Source organism: Nerophis lumbriciformis, linkage group LG07 (assembly GCF_033978685.3).
Source record: "Nerophis lumbriciformis linkage group LG07, RoL_Nlum_v2.1, whole genome shotgun sequence".
Taxonomy (NCBI): domain Eukaryota; kingdom Metazoa; phylum Chordata; class Actinopteri; order Syngnathiformes; family Syngnathidae; genus Nerophis; species Nerophis lumbriciformis.
In genome coordinates, this window is record NC_084554.2 from 46,202,175 (window position 1) to 46,220,000 (window position 17,826).

General features: G+C 36.1%; 2 protein-coding genes across 6 annotated transcripts in view; both read right to left on the reverse strand.

Annotated features, from left to right (window-relative positions):
- vps41 (VPS41 subunit of HOPS complex) overlaps nucleotides 1-8,692 on the reverse strand; it is a 51,848-nt gene extending 43,156 nt beyond the window's left edge. The window contains exons 1-2 of the mRNA XM_061965061.1: nucleotides 8,501-8,692; nucleotides 8,214-8,252 (exon numbers count right to left, since the gene is read on the reverse strand). Of these exons, the coding sequence (XP_061821045.1) occupies nucleotides 8,214-8,252; nucleotides 8,501-8,614 (153 nt within the window). The 5' untranslated portion in view covers nucleotides 8,615-8,692. The remainder of the gene's footprint in view (nucleotides 1-8,213; nucleotides 8,253-8,500) is intronic.
- Nucleotides 8,693-17,094: 8,402 nt separating this feature from the next.
- The window catches only part of pou6f2 (POU class 6 homeobox 2), a 251,247-nt gene continuing 250,515 nt past the window's right edge, over nucleotides 17,095-17,826 (reverse strand). For 4 of the 5 annotated variants that reach the window (XM_061965060.1, XM_061965059.1, XM_061965056.1 and 1 more), the window contains one exon: nucleotides 17,095-17,826. This exon is cut by the window's right edge and continues 92 nt beyond it. In XM_061965060.1, the coding sequence (XP_061821044.1) occupies nucleotides 17,405-17,826 (422 nt within the window). In that variant the 3' untranslated portion in view covers nucleotides 17,095-17,404. The other variant, XM_061965057.1, reaches the window with a different exon arrangement.

Here is a 17,826-nt window from a genome sequence, read left to right on the forward strand (position 1 = left end):
TGAGGGCACCAAAGGCACTTCTGTGTGCGCGCGCGTGTCGGCAGAGCAGCGCATACAGGACAGTCCAACTTGTCATTGTTGTTTTGGCTTGTTGATTTAAATAAAGTTAACTTTTTTTTTTTCATAAAGAAATACAATCAGGTGTGCTTTCAGACTGTATCCCTGCACACTGTATTGATCTATATTGATTAGGGCTGCAACTAAAGATTAATTTGATAATAGATTAATCTGTCGATTATTACTTCGATTAATCGATTAATAATCGGATAAAAGAGACAAACTACAGTTCTATCCTTTCCAGTATTTTATTGGAAGAAAAACAGCATACTGGCACCATACTTATTTTGATTATTGTTTCTCAGCTGTTTGTACATGTTGCAGTTCATAAATAAAGGTTTATAAAAAAACAAATAAACATTAAAAAAAAATGTTTTTTTAAAGATATAAAAAATTGCCTCTGCGCATGCGCATAGCATAGATCCAACGAATCGATGACTAAATTAATCGCCAACTATTTTTATAATCGATTTTAATCGATTTAATCAATTAGTTGTTGCAGCCCTAATATTGATATATAATGTATATAATGTGTTTTTATGTTGATTTAATTAAAAAAAAAAAAACAACTTTTTTTATTTTTATTTTTAATTTCTTGGTGGTTGCTGTATAGCACTTTATATTGTGTTCAAACCTTCACTAAAATATGGATGGAACACATTATTTATATTTACATTGTTTCTTATGGAGACATTTGCTTCACTATACAAACATTTCTATTTACAAACTCTGTTGAAGAACCAATTAAGTTTGTGAATCGAGGTTCCGCTGTACTATGGAGTTACTGTTGAGGGTTGCTATGATATGCTGTGATGTGATGTGATGTATCAACCAGTCTCACTGCAAACTCAGGCAGTTTTTGAAAGAACCCCCCCTTTCTTTAAAAATGAACAAGCAGCATGGATAAACAGTGGATTATTAACCCGAATGTCAATAAAACAACTTTTCAGGGCGTGCATTTGTATTACCATGGGATTGTGTGTCTTCCATGCCGTGCGTGGGACAGAAACACACAATTATTATCATCATTCCCACCATCTTGTGTGAAATGCAGCTCCGTAATTTTCATTTTCTCCCGAGGGGCTTCGTCCACGCCAAAATCCACGCGTTTTGTCTTCTCATAAAGCCCACTTGGAGTATTGGGGCGGCAGGGAGCGAGACTGGCGGTCACATATTACTCTTTATAACCGATGCTGCACAGTGCGTGGCTGCCCACAGGGTGCATCCAACCCCAAACATTGTCTGCCATTATGTCCTACTGAGGCGCAGGGGGTGGATGGAGGGCGGGAGGGGGTAAGAGCGTGGAAAAAATGTTATTTTCAAAAACAATCCCTTCCCACTCAACAATGCCATATCGAGGCTATTTCCTCTGTATTATGGTTGTGAGATTTTTTGATGCGAGGGCATTTGTCACGGCCAGCGCCGCCGTATCCAACATCAAAAAGGCAAAATTTATCCCCAGAGAGAAACTCGCTAGTTTCAAACTTTTGCCATTTACTGCCTGCCCGGTTATTTGTCAACGACTTTGGCGATATTGAGGTCGGGAGTCCCAGTCTTGCAGCTGAAAGCGAGACTAACAAAAACACACACACACACACAAAAACACACACAAACAAACACACAAACTAAGCACACAGTAGACAGTGGGAGGACACAGGCGGTGCTTAGCTTATTAAACAATGGAGATGTTGTCCTTCTCTTCCTTCGTTGAAGCAAGTTGCATTTATTTATTTTATGGATGCAGCGAACGAATATTTGAGTAATCTATCCATTAGTTTGTTCAATTAATCAAGTATTAGTTTATAGCCTCAATATGTATTTTAGGGAAAAGAGTTAAAATAAACAAAAGATGTTTGTCTAATCTTCATTACCATCCATTTATCTTCTTTGATTGCTTTTACCAACTGTATTCTTTTTTTGTACCTTCTATATAACTTACTTTACTTTTTATTGATCTTCAATTTACCTTTTTGGCCTTGTTTTACATATATTTAACATATCTTACCTTCTACAGGTAAAAGCCAGTAAATTAGAATATTTTGAAAAACTTGATTTATTTCAGTAATTGCATTCAAAAGGTGTAACTTGTACATTATATTTATTCATTGCACACAGACTGATGCATTCAAATGTTTATTTCATTTAATTTTGATGATTTGAAGTGGCAACAAATGAAAATCCAAAATTCCGTGTGTCACAAAATTAGAATATTACTTAAGGCTAATACAAAAAAGGGATTTTTAGAAATGTTGGCCAACTCAAAAGTATGAAAATGAAAAATATGAGCATGTACAATACTCAATACTTGGTTGGAGCTCCTTTTGCCTCAATTACTGCGTTAATGCGGCGTGGCATGGAGTCGATGAGTTTATGACACTGCTCAGGTGTTATGAGAGCCCAGGTTGCTCTGATAGTGGCCTTCAACTCTTCTGCGTTTTTGGGTCTGGCATTCTGCATCTTCCTTTTCACAATACCCCACAGATTTTCTATGGGGCTAAGGTCAGGGGAGTTGGCGGGCCAATTTAGAACAGAAATACCATGGTCCGTAAACCAGGCACGGGTAGATTTTGCGCTGTGTGCAGGCGCCAAGTCCTGTTGGAACTTGAAATCTCCATCTCCATAGAGCAGGTCAGCAGCAGGAAGCATGAAGTGCTCTAAAACTTGCTGGTAGACGGCTGCATTGACCCTGGATCTCAGGAAACAGAGTGGACCGACACCAGCAGATGACATGGCACCCCAAACCATCACCCAACCAAGCAAATTTTGCATTTCCTTTGGAAATCGAGGTCCCAGAGTCTGGAGGAAGACAGGAGAGGCACAGGATCCACGTTGCCTGAAGTCTAGTGTAAAGTTTCCACCATCAGTGATGGTTTGGGGTGCCATGTCATCTGCTGGTGTCGGTCCACTCTGCTTCCTGAGATCCAGGGTCAACGCAGCCGTCTACCAGCAAGTTTTAGAGCACTTCATGCTTCCTGCTGCTGACCTGCTCTATGGAGATGGAGATTTCAAGTTCCAACAGGACTTGGCGCCTGCACACAGCGCAAAATCTACCCGTGCCTGGTTTACGGACCATGGTATTTCTGTTCTAAATTGGCCCGCCAACTCCCCTGACCTTAGCCCCATAGAAAATCTGTGGGGTATTGTGAAAAGGAAGATGCAGAATGCCAGACCCAAAAACACAGAAGAGTTGAAGGCCACTATCAGAGCAACCTGGGCTCTCATAACACCTGAGCAGTGCCAGAAACTCATCGACTCCATGCCACGCCGCATTAACGCAGTAATTGAGTCAAAAAGAGCTCCAACCAAGTATTGAGTATTGTACATGCTCATATTTTTCATTTTCATACTTTTCAGTTGGCCAACATTTCTAAAAATCCCTTTTTTGTATTAGCCTTAAGTAATATTCTAATTTTGTGACACACGGAATTTTGGATTTTCATTTGTTGCCACTTCAAATCATCAAAATTAAATGAAATAAACATTTGAATGCATCAGTCTGTGTGCAATGAATAAATATAATGTACAAGTTACACCTTTTGAATGCAATTACTGAAATAAATCAAGTTTTTCAAAATATTCTAATTTACTGGCTTTTACCTGTATATTCCTTCTTTTGCATTTTATTTACATTATATTTACCTACTTTTACCTTCTATTTATCTTATTTGTGCACATAAGATGTGACTTTAAGGTTTTACTACTTACGTATAAAATACTACACGGTCTAGCTCCATCCTATCTTGTCGATTGCATTGTACCATATGTCCCGGCAAGAAATCTGCGTTCAAAGAACTCCGGCTTATTAGTGATTCCCAGAGCCCAAAAAAAGTCTGCGGGCTATAGAGCGTTTTCTATTCGGGCTCCAGTACTATGGAATGCCCTCCCGGTAACAATTAGAGATGCTACCTCAGTAGAAGCATTTAAGTCCCATCTTAAAACTAATTTGTATACTCTAGCCTTTAAATAGACCCCCCTTTTAGACCAGTTGATCTGCCGTTTCTTTTCTTTTCTCTTCTGCTCCCCTCTCCCTTGTGGAGGGGGGGGGGGAACAGGTCCTGTGGCCATGGATGAAGTGCTGGCTGTCCAGAGTCGGGACCCGGGGTGGACCGCTCGCCTGTGCATCGGCTGGGAACATCTCTGCGCTGCTGACCCGTCTCCGCTCGGGATGGTGTCCTGCTGACCCCACTATGGACTGGACTCTTACTATTATGTTGGATCCACTATGGACTGGACTCTCACAATATTATGTCAGACCCACTCGACATCCATTGCTTTCGGTCTCCCCTAGAGGGGGGGGTTACCCACATATGCGGTCCTCTCCAAGGTTTCTCATAGTCATTCACATCGACGTCCCACTGGGGTGAGTTTTTCCTTGCCCTTATGTGGGCTTTGTACCGAGGATGTCGTTGTGGCTTGTGCAGCCCTTTGAGACACTTGTGATTTAGGGCTATATAAATAAACATTGATTGATTGATTATTTCACCTTTTATTTACTTATTTTACCATCTATATTCCTTTTTTTACTTTTTAATTACCTCCTTTTTTTTTTACTACCTTAACCTTTTTTACTACCTTAACCTTCTTTTACTTCCTATTTACTTTGTTTAACCCTTTTTTTACTACCTTAACCTTTCATTTACTACCTTACCCTTCTTTTACTTCCTATTTACCTTCTTTTACCCTTTTTTTAACCTTTTATTAACCTATTTTATCTTTTATTTTCCTTTTTTTACCTTTTATATTCCTTTTTTTACCTTTTAATTACCGTCTATTTACATTTTATTTGCTACATTAACCTTTTATTTACCACCTTAACCTATTATTTATTAACTTAACCTTCTTTTGCTTCCTATTTACTTAGTTTTACCTTCTTTTCTTTTTTCTTTTTTTACCTTTTATTAACCTATTTTGTCTTTTATTTTCCTTTTTTTTTTAACTTCTTTTACCTTTTATTTGCTTTTTTTTACCTTTTATATTCCTTCTTTTACCTTTTAATTACCTTCTATTTACATTTTGTTTACTACCTTCATTTTGTTTACTATCTTTACCTCTCTTATGTACCGGTACCTTTTTTTAATTTGACATTTTATTAACTTATTTTACCTACTATATTCCTTCTATTACCTTTTATTTACCTTATTTTAACTACTTTTTACATTTTATGTACTACCTTTACCTACTTTTACCTTCTATTTACCTTTTATCGAGGGCTGTCAACGTTAACGCATGTAATTCATAAAATCATCGCATTAACATAAATAAATGAAGATTAAGGATAGTGTTTGTTTTGACCGCCGAAAAGTGGCGCGCATTATACAGGCAGTGATGACGTCACACGCCATTGTGATGATAGTTAGAGCGATGTGCTCTGCGCCCTTCAAAAGGTACCCTATTTTTCGGAGTATAAGTCGCTCTGGAGTATAAGTCGCACCGGCCGAAAATGCATAATAAAGAAGGAAACAAACATATATAAGTCACACTGGAGTATAAGTCGCATTTTTGGGTGAAATTTATTTGATAAAACCCAACACCAAAAATAGACATTTGAAAGGCAATTTAAAATAAATAAAGAATAGTGAACAACAGGCTGAATACTCCTTATTTCAAAATGTGTCACCTTCTTTTGCCTTTAATTCACTTATATTACCTACTTTTACCTTCTATTCAACTAGTTTTACCTTCTTTTATGCGGTCCGGATTTTTGTTATCATTGGACGCTTAATCGAAAAAACCCCGAATATAAATCGAACCTTTGTACTAAATAGAGATGTCCGATAATATCGGCCTGCCGATAATATCGGCCTGCCGATATTATCGGCCGATAAATGCTTTAAAATGTAATATCGGAAATTATCGGTATCGGGTTCAACCTCCCGATTTTCCCGGGAGACTCACGAATTTCAGTGCCCCTCCCGAAAATCTCCCGGGGCAACCATTCTCCCGAATTTCTCCCGATTTCCACCCGGACAACATTATTGGGGGGGGTGCCTTAAAGGCACTGCCTTTAGCGTCCTCTACAACCTGTCGTCACGTCCGCTTTTCCTCCATACAAACAGCGTGCCGGCCCACTCACATAATATATGCGGCTTTTACACACACATAAGTGAATGCCAAGCAAACTTGGTCAATAGCCATACAGGTCACACTGAGGGTGGCCATATAAACAACTTTAACACTGTTACAAATATGTGCCACACTGTGAACCCACACCAAACAAGAATGACAAACACATTTCGGGAGAACATCCGCACCGTAACACAACATAAACACAACAGAACAAATACCCAGAACCCCTTGCAGCACTAACTCTTCCGGGACGCTACAATATACACCCCCCGCCACCCCAAGGTTTGCAAGTATGCTCTAGTATACTCTGGACTGAAGCTGTGTGCCTTCATTGTTTTTGTAGCTGTTGTTTTGAGGCATGTTTAAAAAAACTTAAAAATAATAATGCACTTTGTGAAAGTCAAAGTATAGTATTTCCCATAGTTGTAGTGGGTATTAGGATTATCTCAGGGAGATCATGTCCCAAATTCCAAGCTGCTGTTTTGAGGCATGTTAAAAAAAAAAGCGCTTTGTGACTTCAATAATAAATATGGCAGTGCCATGTTGGCACTTTTTTTCCATAATTGGAGTTGAAGTTGTTCTCTTATTTTTGAAAACCTTGTTTTTAATTGATTGATTTAAACTTGTATTAGTAGATTGCACAGTACAGTACATATTCCGTACAATTGACCACTAAATGGTAACACCCGAATAAGTTTTTCAACTTCTTTAAGTCGGGGTCCACGTTAATCAATTCATGGTAAAGTTACATTGTTTAATGCATCCAGCGGGGCATCACAACAAATTTAGGCATAATAATGTGTTAATTCCACGACTGTATGTATCGTATCGGTTGATATCGGTATCGGTAATTAAGAGTTGGACAATATCGGAATATCGGCAAAAAAGCCATTATCGGACATCTCTAGTTCTAATCAAATTCATCGATCAAATCGATTAATTTACTTGCAACTCTCTTAATCTCAGGTGTTGAGGGGACTAAAAAGAGTAAAACCTTGCTAAGAACCGAATATGGGCTGGCTCAGGGTGGAGGACAGAGTAAAACAACTTGCACTGAGCCTAGTCTATAAAAACCGCTACACCTCCCTGATACCGAAGTACATGTCAAACTACTTCCTTAACGTAAATGACCGCCATAACCACAACACCAGGGGGAGCTCCACTAACCACGTTAAACCCAGATTCCGATCTAACAAATGTCTTAACTCATTCTCCTTCTATGCCACATCAATGTGGAATGCACTCCAAACAGGTGTAAAAGAAAGTGCATCTCTATCCTCCTTCAAAACCGCACTAAAAGAACACCTCCAGGCAACTTCAACCCTAAACTAACACCCTCCCTTCCACATCCCACCTCCCCGGATTGTAAATAATCAAATATAAATAATCAAATGTAGATACTTGTTCTTATGCTTTCTGATCTCTCTCACTATGTCCACTACTTGCTGTACATATCCTACCAAGTCAGTCCTACACTGTTCTAATGTCCATTTCTCTGATGATGCAATTGTTGATGACTGAAGTGTTGATATCAACCAAACCTAACCTCCCCTCCACATCCCGGATTGTAAATAATGTAAATAATTCAATGTACATACTCTGATAATTATCTTGTGTGATGACTGTATTATGATGATAGTATATATCTGTATCATGGACCCCGACTTAAACAAGTTGAAAAACTTATTCGGGTGTTACCATTTAGTGGTCAATTGTACAGAATATGTACTGTACTGTGCAATCTACGAATAAAAGTTTAAATAAATCAATCAATGGAGAGGATTAAAAAAAGCTCAGCTTGTTCCTACTGTTTTTTAAGATGTGTTGCAATGAAAAAGTAATATACCATAAATATCAATAAATATGTGAAGTACCACATTGTATTATTGCATGCATATTAAAAATAAACTAATACCATTTCCATAATACAATTAATACCCGTGTCTAGTTCAAAGACATTCCGGAATTTACAGCACTTTTCAGGCGAATGTTTATCGTTGAGGCTCAATACGTAACTTTCTAATGTCAATCTGCCTTTTTAATACAAGACACAATAATATCACGTGAATGATTATTCAAATTATTCTCACCTCAGATTCATCCGTGAAGTCATCACTTGATTTTCGGCTCTGTTTGTAGAAAAATATATTTGACATTAATTCAAAAAAGTTGCAATAAAAAAATACATGAGTGCAGCTGCTACGTTTGGATAGATATGTTAAACCTAGAGAATAAATATAGCACAGATACGCAAAAAGAGACAAAAAAGGATGAGTTTAAACCAGTTGGCGTTGTAAAAATGTATAAAAGTGGATGTATTGAGAAGCTAGTTAGCATTGACTAGCATGAAACGTCAACATTAGCATCCTAGCCTTACCTCTTCCACCACTTCCGCCATTGGTATGCTTTTAAAATATCTCCCCTGACTCGAAACCTTTTCTTGGACGTCAGCAATATCGTAATTATGATCCCGACATTGTGAAAATACCATTAACGGCGCAGAACACAGTCAAAAAGAGGTTTGTTATCATCCAAAGACTGCGCCTCTGTCCGAGGTTGAATCACATGACTGACGCGCAGGGGGTTGTGGGTAATGTAGTTAACTTGCGCAGTATCTTAAAATAGCAATAAAGGGACATTTTAGCGTTCTACCTGATGTTTCTTTGCATTGCAACGAAGGTGCATATAAATAGTTCATTATATTTGGTGTCGTATTTTATCTGAGGGAGAAAAATAAGGTATTTACTGTGATAAACAAAAATACAATTATGGGTCAGCAATTTAAAAAAGGCAAACATAAGAAAGGCAAACAGGTCTGCCATCATCCTTGCAGGGCTGAAGAGGAAAAAACATCATCCAGTCCAATATTAATAATGTATCTGCTCTGTGCTTTTTTATCAGTCATGATTATTTATTTATTTACTGCTTTCTCTTCAGCCGTCTGTTGGCCTTCAAAGGACAGGAGAGCCGTGTCAAACTTTGTGGAGTTAGCTCTCAAAAGACAAGCTTCCAATTTTTATTTTTATAAGCCTCGGTCTTCTTCGTCTTGTCTGCAATTTTTGACGAGAGGCCAACCTTCTGCGCTGACCTCCCCTCACATAAACATCTTCCTGCACAATTGTTAATATGTTGTCCCATATGTTGCACGAGGTCGCAGCCGGGTCAATTTAATTCTGCTTTTACGAAACATTCTTTATGTGCGGCCGAGGAACAGATCAAAAGATTATTTTCCTTCAGGAGTGTTTATTTATTTTGTTTTGACCGGAATGCAGCAGAGAGGAACAGCAAGGACATCTCTTACATGATTATGATATTGTGTTAACAAGCAGTACCTTCCCAATATGCCCACTACACGTAAACAAGAGCTGTGAGACTTTTTGACAGCAGCAGTCTTCTGAATTGTTAAAACTAAGCAATGTTGCTGTTATTATTTATTTTAATATATTAAATTTTTTTAAATATATATATATTTTTAATATATATTAATAATATTTAGATGAATATAAATCTTTACCCATTAAATCATAATATGAATATATATATATATATATATATATATATATATATATATATATATATATATAAATAATATAAATACATGTACAAACCCTGTTTCCATATGAGTTGGGAAATTGTGTTAGATGTAAATATAAACGGAATACAATGATTTGCAAATCCTTTTCAACCCATATTCAATTGAATGCACTACAAAGACAAGATATTTGATGTTCAAACTCATAAACTTTATTTTTTTTTGCAAATAATAATCAACTTAGAATTTCATGGCTGCAACACGTGCCAAAGTAGTTGGGAAAGGGCATGTTCACCACTGTGTTACATGGCCTTTCCTTTTAACAACACTCAGTAAACGTTTGGGAACTGAGGAGACACATTTTTGAAGCTTCTCAGGTGGAATTCTTTCCCATTCTTGCTTGATGTACAGCTTAAGTTGTTCAACAGTCCGGGGGTCTCCGTTGTGGTATTTTAGGCTTCATAATGCGCCACACATTTTCGATGGGAGACAGGTCTGGACTACAGGCAGGCCAGTCTAGTACCCGCACTCTTTTACTATGAAGCCACGTTGATGTAACACGTGGCTTGGCATTGTCTTGCTGAAATAAGCAGGGGCGTCCATGGTAACGTTGCTTGGATGGCAACATATGTTGCTCCAAAACCTGTATGTACCTTTCAGCATTAATGGTGCCTTCACAGATGTGTAAGTTACCCATGCCTTGGGCACTAATACACCCCCATACCATCACAGATGCTGGCTTTTCAACTTTGCGCCTATAACAATCCGGATGGTTCTTTTCCTCTTTGGTCCGGAGGACACGACGTCCACAGTTTCCAAAAACAATTTGAAATGTGGACTCGTCAGACCACAGAACACTTTTCCACTTTGTATCAGTCCATCTTAGATGAGCTCAGGCCCAGAGAAGCCGACGGCGTTTCTGGGTGTTGTTGATAAACAGTTTTCGCCTTGCATAGGAGAGTTTTAACTTGCACTTACAGATGTAGCGACCAACTGTAGTTACTGACAGTGGGTTTCTGAAGTGTTCCTGAGCCCATGTGGTGATATCCTTTACACACTGATGTCGCTTGTTGATGCAGTACAGCCTGAGGAATCAAAGGTCACGGGCTTAGCTGCTTACGTGCAGTGATTTCTCCAGATTCTCTGAATCCTTTGATGATATTACGGACCGTAGATGGTGAAATCCCTAAATTTCTTGCAATAGCTGGTTGAGAAAGGTTTTTCTTAAACTGTTCAACAATTTGCTCACGCATTTGTTGACAAAGTGGTGACCCTCGCCCCATTCTTGTTTGTGAATGACTGAGCATTTCATGGAATCTACTTTTATACCCAATCATGGCACCCACCTGTTCCCAATTTTCCTGTTCACCTGTGGGATGTTCCAAATAAGTGTTTGATGAGCATTCCTCAACTTTATCAGTATTTATTGCCACTTTTCCCAAATTTTTTGTCACATGTTGCTGGCATCAAATTCTAAAGTTAATGATTATTTGCAAAAAAAAAAAAGTTTATCAGTTTGAACATCAAATATGTTGTCTTTGTAGCATATTCAACTGAATATGGGTTGAAAATGATTTGCAAATCATTCTATTCCGTTTATATTTACATCTAACACAATTTCCCAACTCGTATGGAAACGGGGTTCGTACATGTAATATATGAATATTTGTTGTATTTATTTAACATGCTTCTACACAAAGACAAAGTGATGTCAAAAAAGGAATGCATAAAGAACATTTCATGTCAAACAAGTTGTTTATTACTAATTGTATGGTACAAATCAGTGAGACGGACTTGAAGCTTAAAAAAACCACACAGTGCAGCTCAAAACTGACCAAACGTACTGCTCCATGTATCCATAATAATTACATTTCATTTAAAAAAAAATGTTGGGCTTTGGTTTCGAGACTGCTGACATAAAAATCAATTAGTTGAGAGACAATAATTTCAATTTCCAAGTCTGATAAAGAGCAAACAAAGCTATTTTCAGGACACAAGACAAAATAAATACAACTAAAAAGACATGTGAGGTAAAACCTGCTGTCATTTTTTTTTTGAAAGATTGTCAACATCATGAAGTGATTTTTCTGTACAGTGTGCATAATAAAGAGAGCTTTGGTCGAGCACTGACAAAGTCAATACAAAACATAAACAAATACAAAATAATTCCCAGTAAAACTCAATTTTGTGTTGGGAGTTGTTTAGGACCGACATCAATAATTGCACATTTCTGCATTGCGGTGATGTTGATGTGGCAGGTGAGTGACAGGTGCACGCCGCATACACAAGTAGGCCCCGCCCCTTGACAACAAAACAGGAAAACTTAGAGGCTTAAAGACGAGCCTGCTGAGTCAGTCTATATTTTGGATCAAACTACATCTAAAACACGGTAGGAATTTTTTATTTAATATTTTATATGACAAAAACTAAAACAACCATTCAGTAGAAAAACGAAACACAAAAAAAACATGTTTTTACGTACATCGACACCGGAACCGGAACTCGCTATTTAAAAACAACACCGCGGACTGGCAAGTAGGATTAAAAAAAACATAGAAAAAATGCATTTATTTATTAAAAATACATTTTTGACCTTGGTCTTTCAGACAAAGTATACAATATTACACTGTTGTTGTTTTTTTTTTTTTTTATGTTTTTCTCAACGAGCGAGTCCGCGGATTTGTCTTTAAAATATCAACTTCCGGTTCCAGTGTCGACGTATGAAAACTTATTTTTGTTCTTTTTTTTCCTTCGTTTCTGCTAACTGCTGATTTAATTAAACATTTGAATATAACCGTTTTTTAAACTAGTTACCGAAAAAATAAAATAAAAAAATCGTTGATCTCAAAATTCAATGACCGGAGGATACACTGAGCAGGCTAAGGTGCAACTTAAATAAATCAAGAATAATTACACAATTTTCCTAAACTGCATTATTTTTGCATCTTTTTGATAAGATGAGACCTCAGAGAATATTATTGAACAAAATATAGAATATATCTGCTCCAAAGTGGAACTATAACTTCTGCTTTTTCCACATTTTGATTAAGCTCAAATGTCAACAATGTCAGAATGGAGGGGAGGAACATGAATAATTGGCCTATTTGAGGTGATCATAACACTGTCAAATTACTCAGTAGCTTTTACAGCAAAAAAAAAACTAAACAAGCAGCTCAGTCACCTAAATGTTACTGTAACGAAAAATGGTACGTTTTTTCCATTTACAGTAATGCACTGTAAAAACAAGGACTGTAGGTTTACAGTAAAATTCTGGCAAATTCACTGTAAAAATATCGATGTATCGTTTTTCAATTTACAGTAATGCACTGTAAAAACAACTAGCGTAGGTTTTATAAAAAAAAAGAAGTAGCAGCTCAGTTGACACAACTGTACCATAAAAATAAGAATGGTAGTTTTTCCGTTTACAGTAATGCACTGTAATAATGACAAATGTATATTTAACAGTAAAAAAAAAAACTGGCAGGACAGGCGACGGAATTTACCGTAAAAATAACAATGATACTGTTTTTCAATTTACTGTAATGCACTGTAAATATATATAAATATAAGTATATATAAGTAAAGTATAAGTATATCTGTGGATTTTATGGTAAAGAAAAACCTAAAACTTGCAGCTCAGTCGCCAGAATTTTACATGTAAAAAAAAAAGTGCTACCATTTTTCCATTTACAGTAATGCACTTTAAAACAACTGTAGATTTCACGGTAAAATTCAGTTAAAAAAAAAAACTGGCGTAGGTTTCACGGTAAAAAAGTGGCATATCAGTTGACAGTTTTACCATAAAAATAACAAAAGTAATTTCTTAATTTACAGTAAAGCACTGTAAAAGTGTCGATTTTACAGTAAAAAAAAACAAACCTGGCAGCTAAGTTGCCAGAATTTTACGGTAAAAGACTTTATATGTGAAAACATGGTACAGTTTTTCAATTTACAGTGCAGGAAAGAAACAAAACTAAAATTTTATTGTGAAAATAACAGTTTTTCAATTACAGTGGCACACTGTAAAAACAACAAGCATAGGTTTTACGGTAAAAAAAAAAAGAAAAAAGTAGGAGCTCAGTTGACAAAATTGTACCATAAAAATAACAATGATAGCTTTTCCATTTACAGCAATGCACTGTAAAAACGACAAATGTATATTTTACAGTAAAAAACAAAACTGTCAGGACAGTCGACGGAATTTACCGTAAAAATAACAATGATACTGTTTTTCAATTTACTGTAATGCACTGTAAAAATATTTGTGAAAAAAACAACTAAAACTTGCAGCTCAGTCACCAGAATTTTACTGTAAAAATAAAAGTGCTATAATTTTTCCATTTACAGTAATGCACTTTAAAACAATTGTAGATTTCACGGTAAAATTCACTGTAAAAAAAAAAAAAAAAAGAAAAAAAAAAGTAAAAACAACTAGCGTGGGTTTTACGGCAAAAAAGTGACATATCAGTTGAATTTTACTGTAAAAATAAAAAAAGTACTTTCTTAATTTACAGTAAAGCACTGTAAAAGTGTCGATTTTACATTAACAAAAACTGGCAGCTAAGTTGCCAGAATTTTAGGGTAACAGACTTCTTTACATGTGAAAACATGGTACACTTTTTCAATTAACAGCGCAGGAAAGAAAAAAACAGAATTTTAGCGTAAAAATAACAGTTTTTCAATGACAGTGGCCAACCGTAAAAACAACAAGCATGTTTCCCAGCAGGTTTGGACTGTACAATGAACACTTTTACAGTCCTTCTGGGGGAAAAATCAGCAACAATTTGAGGTCAAAGTTCTGGTGTTTGTTAAGAGTAAAATATTTTGTAGTCATTAAAATTCCTAAATAGCACAGCGGAGGAGGTTGAACACGCGAGTAGAAAGAAAGAACTGACAAGAAGTTGAGGTGAAAAGGAACCGAAAGTGAAAGGAAATGAACTTTTAAAGGGTTTTGTTGAAATATTCCATGCTTTGTTTGTTTGTTTACATATTGCCACGGCGACGCTAAAGATTTACAATGCAGCTGCTTGACATGTTTATTTATTGGTGTTTTTTTCTTTTCTTTTTTGGTTTGTTAAAAGTGAGCGGTGGAGTTTAGAAAAAGAGAAGGTCTCTGAAAGTCAGTCCTTGAGATGATGTTCTTTGGCTATCAAGACTTTGGCAACAGGATGACTCGGGAGCTCACCTTCTTTATCACCATCGTCGTCATCATCTGGTCTGCGGTGTGAAACAATGGCATGAGATCTTTGAGAAAGCTCTGTAAAAGTCGTACAAAGTCAGACTGGCAGGTGAAACACAAATAATCCTTTTTGTCAGCGTCATTTGTGGGATTCTTTTGGGAATATTTACACGGGGAGGATGCAGGAGGAGGGAAAGGATGACTTCAAGCGTCCGTCTGCAGGTACAAATGTAGAAATGTGCAGCACATTTACACTAGAAAAGTATTCTTGGATGCAACAAACTTTGGTAAATCCTCTTTTCATTTGGTTTGCTGTTTACTCCGCACGTCCGTTTGTGTCCTTGTTGCCAAAGCTTTTGCTCACACTCCATTTCTGCAACTGCATTTTTTTTATGTTTCAATTTATTGACATGAAATGATGCTGACAATTTCATTGAATAAACATTTGTGAGCAAAATGTATGTGTTTACAATTCAATGTGTACAAATTCAGGATATAGAAATTCAGTGCAGAGAAGTTAGTTTTATTGTTCTAACATTTTTTACACTGAATTTGAATTTTCATACAAAAATTTTGTATATAAAAATTCTGTGTAAAAAAACAGAAATTGTTTTTTTAATTAGTTTTATTGTTCTATCAAAAATAATAAAATAAAACTATTTAGTGCAGAAAAGTATTTGTTTTGTAGGAACTATAAAACTAACATGAAAAAAAACACATTTTCAGCACCAATTTTTTTTTTACACAGAATTTTTATACACTGAATTGTATAAAAACACTAATTCAGTATAAAAAGAATTATGCGCAAAAGAGTATTTTTTGGTTAGAACTCTAAAAATAAGACATTTTCGCACCATTTTTACACAGAATTTTAATACATAAAACTTTTGTATAACATTTTTTTATACTGCAAAAAGTTTTTTTCTTACTTTTAGAGTTCTAACGAAAGTTATTTTTTGCACAGAATTGTTTTTATACTGAATTTGCATATTTTATACAATTCTGTGTATAAAAGATACATGGGAAAAAATTGGTGCAGTAAAGGGTTTTTTTCATGTTAGTTTTATAAATACTTTTCAGCACTGCATTTATTTACACTGAATTTTCATACAATGATTTCTTAAATTTAAATTTTTTTAGCGTAAAAAAATTAGCGTATAGAATTTCTGTGCAAAAAAAAAATCAGTTAAAAAAATTGGTGCAGAAAATAATTGTTGTTAGTTTTATAGTTCCGACAAAAAATAATTTTCTGCACTGAATTTTTATACTAGTAATTTTTTTGCACTGAATTTTTATACGCTGACTTTTTTTCCACATGATTTTTATACTTATTTTTGAACTGAATTTAACTTCCTTTAGTGCGTAAAATCAGTGTATGAAAACTGAAAAATGAAAAAAAGTGTTTAAAAAAAAATCAGTTTAAAAAATGGTGCAGAAAAGTATTTTTGTCAGTTTTATAGCTCCTACAAAAAATATAATGGACTGATTTTTTTACACTGAATTTTTATACAATAAATTTTTTTGCAGTCAATTTTTATACACTGAATCTTTTTGCACTGAATCAAAATTTTTAGCGTGTAAAAAAAATCAGTGCATAACAATTTTGTGTAAAAAAATTGGTGCTGGAATTTCCTTTTGTTCAGTTATAGTTCCTACAAAAAATACTTTTCTGCACTGGCTTGTTTTACACTGTATTTTTAAACAAATATATATATTTTTTTGCACTGCATTTTTGTACACTGAAGTTGTTTTTGCACTGAAATATTTTCTTTTTACTGTGTAAAAATTCAGTATTTTGTTTTGTTTGTTCGTTTATAGTTCCTACAAAAAATAATTTTCTGCACTGTCTTGTTTTACACTGTATTTTTAAACAAATTTTTTTTTTTGCACTGCATTTTTGTACACTGAAGTTGTTTTTGCACTGAAATATTTTCTTTTTACTGTGTAAAAATTCAGTATAAAAAAAATTCAGTGAAGCAACAAATATTTTAGCAATTAATTATTTTAGACTTAATTTTTTTTTACAATGGATTTTTATACACTGAATTTTGACATACTGAATTTAATACAAAAAAATACAATAAATTAAGCATTCAGTCTAAAAAGTTGAGTGAAGTAACAAATATTTCTGCACTCTATTTTTTCACAGTGAATTTTCATACACTTATTTTTTGTATAAAAATTAAAATTAAAATTAAGTGCAAAAAAAAATTAATGCAGATAAATTCAGTGCATAAATATTTGTTGCTTTACAAATTTTTGCCCACACATTCATACTTTTCATTCATACATTCAATGAAATTGTCAGCATAATTTGCAGTAAAACAAATCAGTTGACAACATTCAAAGGCAGAAGATTGAGTGTCAAAGAAGGCTTTGGTAACGAAGAGCCAGAAGAAGCGGCGTGTTTGCTAAATAATGGACAACAGTTTTTACATCACATTGTAGTCTCTAGTCTGCTCTGGTCGGGGCTTCATGTACACGACAAGTGTGGGAATCACAAAGACAACACAAAGCTTCCGTGGGTCCGTCCGCCATCTTGCTGGCCTTGTTGTCGTTGTGGTTGTTGTTCATTTGGGCAGGTCGTCGAGGGCGTCGCCCAGCGGGTCCACGAGCGGCGCCCCCGCCGGGTCCATGTCGGGCTGTTTCAAGCGCTTGATGGTGTTCTTGAGGGCCTGCCTCTTGTTGCAGAACCACACGCGCACCACCTCCCGGTCGTAGTTGAGCTTCTCGGCTATCTCCGTCATTTCCTGTCCCGACGGGTGCGTGTTCTTCTCAAAGTGGGCGTTGAGGATCTCCAGCGCCTGCGGGGTGAACGAGGTCCGGCGCTTGCGCTTTTTGGAGGGCTCGCTGCCGATAAAGTCGGTCAGGTTCTGCATGCCGGACCGGTGGCGGGCCTCAGCCTCGGCCATCCAGCGCTCCAGAACGGGCTTAATCTTCTGGGCGCTTTTAGGGGTGATGTCCAACTTCTCAAACCTGGCAGGATATAAAA